This window comes from Poecilia latipinna, unplaced genomic scaffold (genome assembly GCF_001443285.1).
Source record: "Poecilia latipinna isolate Pla-1442-1.1 unplaced genomic scaffold, P_latipinna-1.0 Scaffold1204, whole genome shotgun sequence".
Taxonomy (NCBI): domain Eukaryota; kingdom Metazoa; phylum Chordata; class Actinopteri; order Cyprinodontiformes; family Poeciliidae; genus Poecilia; species Poecilia latipinna.
Window position 1 is genome coordinate 63,700 of NW_015113820.1, and position 12,938 is coordinate 76,637.

The 12,938-nt window shown below is 38.5% G+C and overlaps 1 protein-coding gene across 2 annotated transcripts in view; it reads left to right on the forward strand.

Annotated features, from left to right (window-relative positions):
- Nucleotides 1-38: 38 nt before the first annotated feature.
- Nucleotides 39-12,938, forward strand: part of LOC106960631 (collagen alpha-1(V) chain-like) — a 96,739-nt gene continuing 83,839 nt past the window's right edge. Inside the window, exon 1 of one of the 2 annotated variants that reach the window (XM_015053822.1) lies at nt 39-294. In XM_015053822.1, the coding sequence (XP_014909308.1) occupies nt 195-294 (100 nt within the window). In that variant the 5' untranslated portion in view covers nt 39-194. The remainder of the gene's footprint in view (nt 295-12,938) is intronic. The other variant, XM_015053821.1, reaches the window with a different exon arrangement.

Genomic DNA, 12,938 nt, shown 5'->3' on the forward strand with positions numbered 1-12,938 from the left:
CTCCCGATACCCCCCCCCCCCCCCCTTTTTTTTCTCTTTTTTTGGGGCTTTTTTGGGCTTTTTTTTTTTTTTTTTTTTTTTTTTTTTTGCTTTTTTTTTTCTTCTCTCGTCCTGACCAGAAGTTATAGCAAGGCTAATTAAGTTGCTCTTAGTTGAGAAGTGAATCCACTTGCCGTGGACGGCGCAAGGCGGTCATGGATACCCATATAAGATGGAAAGATAAACGGAGAATAAGGGACGCCCAGATCACTTTAGCGGTGATTCTGCTTTTTGTCACGTCGCGTGCAAGTTCAGGTAAGATGCAGCAGCCGTGTGATGCGTTTGGGATCCACTTTGGAAAAAAAGTTTTCCCTTCAGTGGGTCACTGATGAGCGCCCCTCCTCCTCTATTAGTGCCTTAACTTATTCAGCTTGCAGGGTCAGGAACTTTAGGGGGACTTTTAAAAGTGTGGGACGTTTTTGCGATTTTTGGAAAAGTTTTTTTTTTTTTTTTCTTTAGGAAGGCGCTAATGATGATTTTGTTGCTCATTGCAGTGGTGCCACCGAGGGTGGACCAAAGGGGGCAATGGTTGCCAGTACATATTTGCCAGTCCCTTGCATACCCATAATGTTTTTTTATTTATTTATTTATTTATTTTTTACAAACACTAATTAAAGACACGACAGAACAAGCTTTTACTAGTTGTAAAATTTACTTATTGTTAGTGAATTCATTTGTGCATATAGAACGTTTTGTTTTACAGTGTACCACTTTCAACTAACCACCACTCACTAGTATAAATACAAAAGCATACTAAAACACCTTATGTCCTGCCATGACTTAATTTTTGTGTGCCATTCCATCATCATTAGCGGTCACCATCTTGCCATCCCTTTTAAAACTTTCTGCAGGTTGTCAGTTATTTACAATCCTAATCATTTCTTGTGGAGAGGGGCACTTTTCGAATGCTTCGCATTTTTACGAGCCTTTTTGCAAAAATAAGTTCTGCAGTGCACTTCAAGAAACTTCAGTGAGGCGTTTGCTGCTCCAGTTTTTTCTTCTTCTCCCTAAACAGATGGGAAGGATGGGTACAGTTTTCAGAAGATGGGAGGGGCTGAAGCTCCTCTGAAGTGGTAGGGTGGAGCGGTTTGAAGGGCTCCGACGCCAGGGGACACAGCTCTTAAAGTGCTGGGGTCCCCTCTTTACTGTCAGTGATGGTTGTGTAACCGAATCCACAAATATTTATGCATAATGTTAGCATTTCATTCAAATATGACTTAAACTTCAAATCCTTGATCCACCGTTATGTGGAAGGTGACATTTAAGAGCTTTTCTTGTCTCTTGGAGGTCAAGAAGTCAGGCTTGGGTCTGGCCTTTAAGTATTATTAGCAACCTTAAGACGGCCTGACATTGCTGGTGGTCTGCTGCGATGTTCCGACATCAGTCTTTGAGCTGAACAGGTGGCTTCTTCTGTATGTTGTACACAGGAAGTGTCCGAGATTGTGCTGAGCTTGTGAATTTGTAGAGTCATAATCACCACTTTGGTGTCTGTTTACAGCGGAGAAAAAGATTGTTTGTCCTTTTTAGCTCATACACATATGAAGTAGTTACGTTTGTCACTTCAGTTCCTTGTTGCTTGTCCAAACCGTATATCTGTGTAATATTTGGATCTACGATTGGCTATTTCAGAATATTTGAATTGTGATTGCTTTTAGTGGATCAAAGAGGAGATGGAGCTTGATGCTGATGCTGCAGGCTGGATAAAAAAAAAAGAAAAAGAAAAGTCTATCAAAACTTATATGACTCATGTAAAGGATCCTCAGGGCACTGATATGCTTCTTGAAACTTGAAGCTGACATATGCCAGTAAAGACTCGTTGATTGAGAGGTAGTAACATAGCAGGTACATGAAAAGCCTGTGTAAACTAATTATCTCCTCCGTCAACGTTTTTCAGTTTTACTATCGTGCTCTTTGTCATCGCAAAGTACAGCGTTGGTAATCTTAAAACACTGTGACATGTAACGTTTCACCCCCCAAGTCAAAAAAGGTTTAACTTTCCTATTCTTCAGCTGTAGTAGTCTTTTTTTCACTCATAACTAACAGCCTCCTACCTCCCAAGGCTAAGTTTTAGTGCAGTTCCTTTGAAAGGCTTGCACAGATATAGAATAAAGGCATTGTACAAGGCACAGCTATTGCTATGATTGCTTGAGTATGTTGAAATTTGCAATATACATGTTGAAACACATGATGTTTTTATTATTTACATTCCATATTGATCACAATTCCAAGCCTGAATGAGAAGTTACTTGCATTATCACAGCACTTTAATTAAAAACAACAAAGTGGCGCTGGGTGTCGGTTAACAGTGTTTCACCACAGTTATGGGAGTTAGCATGCCCTCTCTGTCAATGTAATTAACCTAGATTTTAAAGTTAAATGCTTGGTTTTATGGAAGAAATGATAGTGTGGGACCTCTGCTGGACTGGTGACCTCTTGCTTTAGTCTCCTTTGACCTGGAACAGAACGAAATACATAGAAGGCGAATCGATTCACTAAACAAGAGAAATGTTTTCTTAACATGAACACACTGTCATTAGGGCACTGAGGTTTGATTTTCAATTTGATTTTTACACAGAATTCAAAACGGGACTTGCTAAGCTAATGATAGCCTCTTGATCTAACATCACTGTATAGAACTTTATCTTTTTATAATATTGTATAATACAGCTTAGCATACATTTTCATATGGGCTGCCATTTAGCTATATCACTTAAAATAAGAAATAGGTGTTGTCAAAACCATCTTTTTACACAGGATTACTTAAAGCATCTTCCTGAATTACAATGTAAATAGATCACCTTTATCCGACAGCAACTAAACTGACTTTAATAAGGAAAGTTCAGTTTTCACATTCTTCTTGCGTTTTTGATACTGGCCAAACATTTACTCATTGTAGCCCAGCAGCCTAAACTACTTTTCAACCACATTTAGACTTCAATAAACATATCCACATTCACGTCTTTTCACCTTTTTCATGCTACAATTACATGTTGTGTAGACAGAAGGTTTTAGTTTTCGAGAAAATATTTATTGGGAGGTCGCCATTGTTGAGAAAAATATGTACTTCTGAGGTTAGCCCACTGTGCTAACAGACTTAAGCTTTTTTTTTTTTTTTTTTTTTTTTTACATAAAACCAAATATTTTTAAAAGTAAAGTAAGTAAAAACAAAATGGTATTTGTTGTGGTCCTACTGGTCTTTATCATTAGCTAGTTTCTGCTGGTGTTCTGACAACAAAAGAAGCTATGAAATCAAGCTATAGAGAGATTTGCTAGCAATGTGCAGCCTGTTTACATACAGTGTGTCACATAATGTATGTTGAGTTTTTCATACTCCCATTGATGGGAACAAAATACCCAGATAATCATCCCACTGAAAGTTAATCAGGCTATGCTAATGAAAGTTCACGGCTCATTTGGAACGCCATTTTGTTTTACTGTTAGAAAGGAAACTTTAAGACTTAAGTGAAAAGTATAAATAACACCAGGCCTGCAAGTCACTGAGACAAAGAAGGAGAAGAAAGGTCAGAGTTCAAAGGTGACTGCTAGATATTTCATGTTTGTCAAGTTTAGCGTTTTATTGCCAAAAGAAGGGGAATTCTTTCGCTATAGGGTAGTTTTTTTTTTCTTTTTTTTTTTCTTGTTTCAATAGATTCCCTTTTGGCTCTGCTGGAGGAAGTGAGACTAAGATGAAAACTGAGGTTGCATTTAATGAAAAGAAGCTGCACAGTGGGATGTTGAGCAACTTTGAAGTCTCTTTTCCAACCTTATCATTTGCCTTTGATTCAGAATTCAATGAGCGTTTCCAGGTTGTAGCAAGATTATGTTTTTAGATTGCATGCAAGCAGCAATGTTTTCTTTGGATATTAATTCATTTATTTCCATCTACCACATGTTTTATTTATATGGAAATGGTTTATTTATGACTTTCTCTAAATTGGATTAAATTGATTAATCAAATTTCACTTTTAACGTTTTTTTTTTTTTTTTTTTTTTCCACAGCTGGAAATTCACACAGGAACAGAACCCAGTCATTAGAAATACTGAAAAAACATTCTTTGAATACCTTGCGCAAATGAAAACAAAGCCATATGTTAACCAAACCCGTAGGTGACATATAGCAGCAGTCGAGGAGCAGTTGTGTTTGGGCAACGTCAACAATATATCTTCAGGAAGTGGGAATTAATGCAATGAACTTATATGTGTTTAATCCTAATGCAAGTTTAAAAGGGATAAACAGAGGACCTTGCTGTTTCTCTGAGCGCCTCCCCATCTGGATTTGATAAGTTCCATTGTGCTGTCTGCTAAGCCCTCCAAAAAGCCAAAGAAATGTCTTCCAGATGTTTTCCTCCCATTCTTGGTGGAACAGAGGAACCATGAAAAAAAGAAAAAAAAGAAAAACTCAGTTGCATTTTCTTTCAAGAGAAAATACGCCATTGTGTGTTGGTTTTAGAGAAAATTTCTAATCAAATAACAGTGACACAGTTATAGAGGGGTTTAGGGGTATAATAGCAGCATATGCCTTTTATTTTCCCAGTTTTGTACTCGTTACAACCAGGGTCATTAAAAGGTTCTTTTTGTTGATGTGGGCTGACTTTATGGCCGGGTTAAAGGTCTATTGCAGCTGGTTTTCATCTAGAGTTGCCCTGTGTACGGAGAGCTCTTCTTCAAAAGGATATTTTATGTATTGGTCATTTCTGCCCTTTGGCTTTGGCTTTTTGATGAAGCTAGTAAATAGTGAAGTTCAGAGAAGTGACCCAATGCCGGCAAGATGAGCTCATAGGGCTTCTTGGCGTTTTATATGCAATGATAGCAGGTGGTTTTCCTGGAGAGTGCTGCCAAACTGGGCTCATCTGGATTTATGAAATGATGCTGATTAATGTCTCTTACCTTATTAGAGTACAACTTATTGAATGCTGGATTAAGGACCAGGTTTAGAGAGTCATCTTTCATCCAGTTTAACCATCTTCTCTTATCCAACTCAGACTCATTTGGTGGAATTTGGGTCTGCTGGTTCATACACAGTGTCTTTTAGCTCTCCTGCGGTCATGTCCGGCAATATTAGATAAGCGGCCATGAGAGAAAGTGGCTTTTTGTGTGTGCCTATTGCCTTGGTGCAGAGGAAGGAATCTGGGGCTGCATGGAGAGGCAGTGACCCTGTAAGTGCATGTGCCACTTCAAGTCTGTAAATGCAGGCTTTGTGGATAAGCGACGCTGTAAATCAGCTTTAATGCATGATAATAACATGGCAGATAGAGCAAAATATGCAGGACAGATTTTTGACCTGGTGACAAGAAGATCCTTTGTTCGACACAATCAGCGTACTATTTGCCATGTCCTGTCGCTGATTATCTTCAAGTCTCATTTAGACTAAGCATTTATCTGTTGTTTTAAAGTGGTCATGGTGCAGAGCGCTTTCTTTTCAGATTTTTTTCTGATTTGTTTTTCTCCTTATGTGCGTCTCTTCTCCAAATTAAGGTTTTGGGGTTGTGATGCAACCCCAAACACTTGCGCTTGGGATTTATCAGCTTCGCTGCTGTATGTTGTGCACGGCCACGTGAAACTCTGCATCTGGTCCAGACTTACAAGCTCTGCATTCACTTTAGCTGTAAAACAGTGCTTTTCTCTGTAATGGGTATTATAATCATTGAGCATGGAAAGCAATGTATGACTCATCCTTTCCAACCCTATTCCCCCTTCTCCAGCCAGAGCCTAGCCGCAACTTTGGTTGCAGAAAACTGAGTGTAAGCACTTTTTTTCCAAGTGGGAAGAAACAATGGTTTCTGGTCAGTCATGAAACTTTACTGTAGTCATATGTACTCTATTTTAAATTTATTAGGTGATGAAATCAGTTGAAGTTGTAATGAGAGGACATATATAGTAGGACATGGTTTGCCTAGTCAGCGGGATTTTGTTTTTCTCCGGGAAGCTTAATTCATTTGGTCTTGTTGCAACAAGGGACTGAACTGGAGTTTTACTGCACACCAGTTATGTGTTTAAACAGGATTTAAGAGATCTTTCTGACCGAACAAACCATTGACTATGGACAGAAGTCAATCTGTTGTTTAGTTTAGAATGAAAGCAAAAAAATCTTTGAGCACATCCTAGAAGATGTGACTTAAATGCTGAAGGCTAAGTAACTAAGTAGCTAAAATCCAAAAGCATGGTCAAAAGCAAGAAATCAAGGGATAGAACACATGCAAACTTTAAGGAAACAGTGAGTAATGGAAGACCATGAAGGCATAGAAGTTTCATACTAGATGTGAATATGGTTTATAATATACAACTTTTCTGTACCCAATTATATAAAAACACATGTGATGACACAAAGCAGTTTTTCTTAGATACGATGGCTTTGTGTTTTTATAAGGATGTTCTTCTTGTTTTGACCAGTTAGGTTTGTGTGTGACACATACCTCTTCTTGTTGCTATTGACGGTAGTAAGGTCCTCAATAATCAAGCCCTGGTCACAGCTAGAGTTTAAGCCGTGGGACGTCGATTAAACTGCATAGAGATAGCAAGTCTCTAGAAATTTCGAGTTTGGGGAAGTTGAAGAACAACAACAAACTTTTTGACAGTTGAGCTAATCAGACTTGGCCTGGCCTTTCTTGGGAGGTTTGCCTAGGTTCCCAACTCTTGTTCACTCTGTGGGTCTGTCCACTGCAGCTGAGGAAGGTCGTTAGTGCTGTTGACTGGCCACTCACCTTTTGTACTCCTTACCTGTGGCAAACCCTAGCTACTTCTAGGGTTGGCCTTTATTCTGCCCAGGTTCTCATCAACAGATAGATAATGTCTTGTCAGGTGGGACAACCACTTTAATCCACATATGCTGTCCAGGAGGGCTGCTTTGAGGGCTTAGTGGGTGCTTGATGCCAGGCAGTGTGATGCCAGGCAGTATCTGTGGGTTGGGTATGAGAATGCTGTGGGTGTTTTCCGTGCAATAAAGAGCAGTTTTCAGTGTGGTCCCCTTGCTACCCATCTGCTATCCCTCTCACTAGTGGTTTCTGTGGTGGAGTGGGCTCTCATGCTGCCTTGTTTCCCGTCTTCAGTTGATGGATATCCCTACTTCGCAGTTGATGGAGGTCTTCAGCAGGGTTGGTGGGACACCTTTTGTACTTGTGACCAGGGAATTTTTTATTGGGGTGGACCCTTATGCTGGGATAATTCTTACTAAATAGTTTTATTTATTGACTTTATTTCAAGAGGTTTGCTGTTGGACTGCACATGTAGGTTGCATAAAGGCTCTATAATTGCCAACTGTATTAAACAAACTACCTAAATGGATAATGAGTTAACAGTATGTATTTGGGCAACTGGATTCTTGCAATTACTTCTCAGTAGCAGTCTAGCCAACAGTAATAATGTGATTCTAAAGTATCACAGTAAGAAATGATTGTAACACTGTGCACCACACACCGTTACACTGATGTGCTGATTTCGATTATTACAGCACAAACATCTTTTCAACATGTTAGGATGTCATGAATATATCTTCTATATGTTCTCAGACAGATGTTGAGCTAACAAGGTACAGAAATATTCACTGCTAAGGACAAAACCTTAGGAGATGAAACATGACAAACACAGAAATCAACACAATTGCTTGATCTTGGTGAGCTACTCATATTGACTCCTATATTAAAATATATGGCAGAAATGAACATTTTGACCACCTCCTGGTAGTTCATTGATCTCTAAAACTAAAATATCCTTTTACATAAAAGTTGGTGGACTTTGGAGGGAATCATCCTTTTATATTCTTCTATAACGTCAGAATTTGTGAAAACCTAAGATTTGCTCAGCTTTGTTACTGATAAACCTATGTGGGCAATGTTTTTTCAACATTTGATTGAATTCTCTTTTTTATGAGCTTAGTAAAACAGCACAAATGACCACACACACACTTGCACTAAAGCAATTCTAATGTTATTTACAGTTTTGTTCAGTTACACAGAATATTATCGAGAGGTCAATCTAGTGCAGTAACTCCATTTACTAAATAATACACATTACATAGATTATTTACATATAAGCTGACGTTTTCAAGCCTTTAATTCTGTTACATGGGATGATTTTCCCCCTTGCAGCTAATGAAAACAACAGTTAATTTTGAATTATCTCACAGAAAAAACACCTTTTTTATATATAAAGATGTGAAGAGCCAGCTATAATATCTGCTTTTGAAAAGGAACTTTTAATTTGACAAATGAGCCTTATGAGAATACATACTCAAATTGATTGGATATAACTTTGCATAAGTATTCAAAATGCATAGTCAGCAGTGTTTACACCTTGGGTGGCTTGATTAATGTCACTTGAACTCAAGGCTAAAGGTTCAACGCACATCCTGTGTCATTTATTTCAACTTTTACTAGTGGCTTTCTCTACATTTGTTGTTTGTTCTGTGTGAGCTTCAGCTAACTTGTACTGCCAAGACGTAAAGCACTTGAACTGCTAAGAGAGGAATGCTTTTAATAAGTAATAGAAATGTGAAAGTAGCATTGAATAACTTCCACTTTTTTCTTTATTTGTGGACTTTCCCTGAAAGTATTTGAGTGGTGTTGGAACAGTAAGTAGGTATCTGGTTTTGGCTGATTTATTGTACGATTCAGGGATAGTAGCAGGATCTTATTTGCACATTGACTTCTGTTCCCCCACAGGGTTGATGTTGCTCAAGTGAGTCACCCGTTAAAATGTCAGTAGCAGATAAATTTATGCTCGACTTGGCTGTCACTCCAACTATGGCGTGTTATTTGGCAAATCCTGACATCGCAAGTTATTTCGCTCCATTTTGAATTCAAGTGTGTGAAGCGACTCGGTGAAGAATTATTAACAGGCAGTAAATAATCCTTTTTGGCTTTTTGTTTACGCTTCTTAGATTTCAGAAATTATTGATAATACTGTAGTTTAATAACTTTGACGTACAATTTCGAAGCTTGTAGTCAGCAATCTAATGTTTTTCAAATAAATTATTGTAATTGATACAGCCGACTACCCAGTTCTGTGATGTATTTTCAATGCAATTTAATAGTGTCCCTAGTAGTTGAAGGGAAATTACTCCTATACTAATAAACATAAAATATAATAAACACTGACTTTGTTTGTTGACTTCATCACTCCTGTCTCTCCTTAATGTGAGCTTAACATGAAAATGTTCCCCCCAAAACTGAGTAAATATTTGTTTTTCTTTACCACAATGTTGTCATATAAATTTAAGAATGTATCTGCAAGTCAAAAAAAACAAAAAAACAAACAAAAAAAAACTGGGAAAATCGTGGTGAATCAGTTTTTGGATTTATCTTTCACATGCTAATGTTGAAATTGATTTAGATTTACCGTCAATAACTTCAAGCAGTGATCTCTTTTTTGCCAACTTACCACAGAAGCAAATTGATTTGTATGATGTGAAATATGAAAAAAAAAATATATATATATACATATAGAATAAAATTATATTCGCTCAGTGTGTTTGTCTATAGAGGAATTTGGGGGAATTACTGAGAATTCACAGTGAACCCCACAAAATAGTACAGTGGGCTAGATCTAAGTTTATTTTTTTTGGCTTTTTAGTACTCATTTATAAAGCATAGTTCTAGTTTTTGAATGGGAAATGATGAGAATGAATGTAGTAGTCCTTGAGAGCACTAATGATGATGAAACTCTTACTATGTGGGAACACATTCTCTATTTAGATTGATTCCCATCATCCTAACGTCGTCAGGAAAAACAAATCACTGGCTTTGCTCATGCAAGTGATAATCAAAAAACAGAAACGTCTCAGTAGAGTGCAGGATTTGTTATAAGTAGATTTCTCCTTATTGTTTCTTTTCAGCGCATTTCTTCTGGAATAATAATCATGTGCTGTGGGCTCTCTTTCGCCATAAATTTCGAAAGTGTCAGCCATTGGAGCCGTAACTGCAGCTGGAGACGGAAAGCTTCGCAAGTCGCAGATAAAACTGGCAGGCATTAAAATGCATTTGAGTGTGGTTATTGGGGGGGGGGGAGAAAAAGTTAATGAAACTGAGAGAAGAAACAGCGGAAATAGGATGGGAGAAACACAGATACCATGGCAGAGATAACGGTAATCACATATGTGCCTGAAAATTACTATGCCTGTACTTCTTTTTCTTTTTCTTCTTCCTTTTTTTTTTTTTTTTGCTGTAAAATTAGCATTCTGAGGTGCACCGTGGAATCTTGAGTCAGTTTTTCCATCTCAGTGTGTGGAGGGAGGCAGACAGTGATTTATCTGTGCTGCTGTGCGCTGCAGCACAGAGACAGTGAAGTAAACCATCTGGTATTCCCACTGTTAAAGAAATAAAAAGGCCGTTCAGTGCACCGAGCCTCGGAGTACACAACAGACACTCCGGGTAGAAAATTGTTTCGTCACATCTGTGTGCATAAAATGCATCAGATACTGTATGCAGGACTCATGGTCATTGTTTTAGTGTCATATCATCAGAATGTGTCGTCCATAACTAGAAAAGTCGTTGAATTTTGGCACGCATAATGAAAGATGACTAAATACTACCACTGCTGGGTTTTTTTTCAGTGTTCAGCTCTAAATTAAAGTCACCTCGTCAGCATTTTCATTCAGTGGTTTGTATTGGAGATTTTCAGAAAATATTTGTTAAATTGTCCTAGATTACTCTTAGGTGTTGCATATTGATGTTTGCAAGTCTACATTAGCTGGAAGCGAAACATAAGTTTCATCAAAACCAGCATTTTCTTGCGTTTACCTGAGCGTTACGCGCAAAACTCGAAATTTGTTTGCATTTAGCTAACGAAGACTTTATCAACAGAATCGTAAGGCTGCTTTTTTTTTTAAAGATTTTTTTGGCTCTAGTGGCCTTTATTCAATAGTTAATTGACAGAAAGTGGGTAGCAAGAGAAGGGGGAAGACATGCCCCCCAAAGGTCACCAAGGCCAGGAATCGAACCTGCGACAGCTGCATCAAGGACTAAGGCCTCCATATGTGGGTTGTGCTTAACCCCTGCGCCACCACAGCACACCCTGAAAGGCTGCATTTTAATAAAAATATAATTGCGTCGTCTAATGTCACCTAGCCTTATTAATGAGATACAAGGTTTTGATGAGCCTTCCTTCAACTGGAACACAGTTGCTTTGTATTCTCCAATGAGAGTTTGAACTTTCAGTCTGTAGCAGGTTTGGAAACTGAAGCAATTATAACAAAGATGCGGAATTTCACCAGACGAGGTGTCTGTGCCTCCACCATCGTTTTCAGCCTTAGAGAAGAGAAAACGTCATTAGTGTTTTCATAAGTTTATCGCCAGCATGAGAGGGATGCAGAGCATGGGATCTACTGAGTGATTCCTCATGACAGTGCAGAACTCAGTGTGAATGTCTCAGTGTGTGCGGTCAGAAGGAATCATTTGTACCAAATCGGTATTTTTTTTTTCGCAAATCTTTCCGAATCAGCCTTGTCAAAATTTGTTTAGTTTTATGTGCCATGTTCTGATTCTTCTGTTTTGACTAATTGTGCTACAAAACCCATAGTTTATGTTTTTCCTCCTCCACTTTCTCAACACTGGTAATTATTTCTGGGGCTTTTCTCAGACAGCCTGATAGCTGGCTGTGTTTTCTATTCAAACTGCAGAATGGAAAAAAAAAAAAAAGTATAACTTTCAAAAGTCTCCTACTAGCACACATAGCCAACCAAGTCTTGGAGGGAGCAATTTGGAGGCGTGCGCGCATATCCCTCTCTGTTTGGTGAAAGCAATGCCTGAGCACAATATGCTGTTCTTTAGCATGGAGAGAGTGGCAGCTACACAGTAATACCCCTCGATTCAAGCTGACTGTGGTCGAAGCCAGACCGGTGGCTAAACACAAGCGATGGCTCAGTTCAGGAGTGGTGCTATAACTTAACTAACTGGTGTGTGGTCATAATGAGGCTGTACCCTTAAAATCAAGCCTGTGTTTTTAGTTAGGACACAGTGTCACTGGTGCAACCGTCCTCCCCGATGCCCCAACCAGAACGCCATGGTGCCACCAGGATAATAAACCTCCCTGCAGTGGTTTTCCCCCCTGCACAAAAGAGTTGGGGAATTTTCACAAGCTATCACACACAATGGGCACTCTTAATAGACGCTAAATGTCCCAGAAGCTTTGCTCAGGCAGCTTTTTAACATTGTTTTTCTAGTGTAAAGGAGTGCAAGTTGAGTTTTTTTTTTAGTGTATTTTATTGGGCGTAATGTGATTGGCTTGAAAAGTTATGCAAGGCAAGACAAGCAGATAGGATTAAATTTGTTTTACTGTGGCTAATTTAGTGTCAGCTAGCTGAGAGAGAATGATGTGAAATAAAGTTGTTTGATTGTTCTGTTTAGACATGCTGTCTAAAGATAATTCTAATTTATTATTATTTTTAATTACATAGCCAGTGTAGAACATTGGTTGGGGCTTTGGGATTCCATCAGAGCCCTCAAATTAGCACATTAGCGCTTCCTTGTAATTTTCATCTGGTCTATTGAACATATCCCGAAATGGTCTGAATACGACTGCAAGTGTTTTTCATGTTAAGATTTCACTTGTTTAGGATTCTGCTATGTACTGGATTTAATTTACTCGTGCGCGCTACCTAGCATAATCATAATTCCTGCTGTATGACTCCCCTGTCTGGTCACATAGTGGGAACTGAAAGGTCGCAGGTGTGTCTGATGTCATTGTTTTTGCTGTCAAATTTTCGACCCAACACCTCAGGGCTCTGGAATGTTGCTCTACATGATATGTAGAAAAAAAAAAAAAATTATATGCTTCCTCTTTTTAAGGTCACATTGACCTGCTTTAAACAATTAAAGTAAAGACCGTAATTGTAACCTGCTGTACTTGCAGCAAGGTTCCAACTTTACGACAGTTGGCTTCGGGTTTTATAACAAAATCAGGTGAAA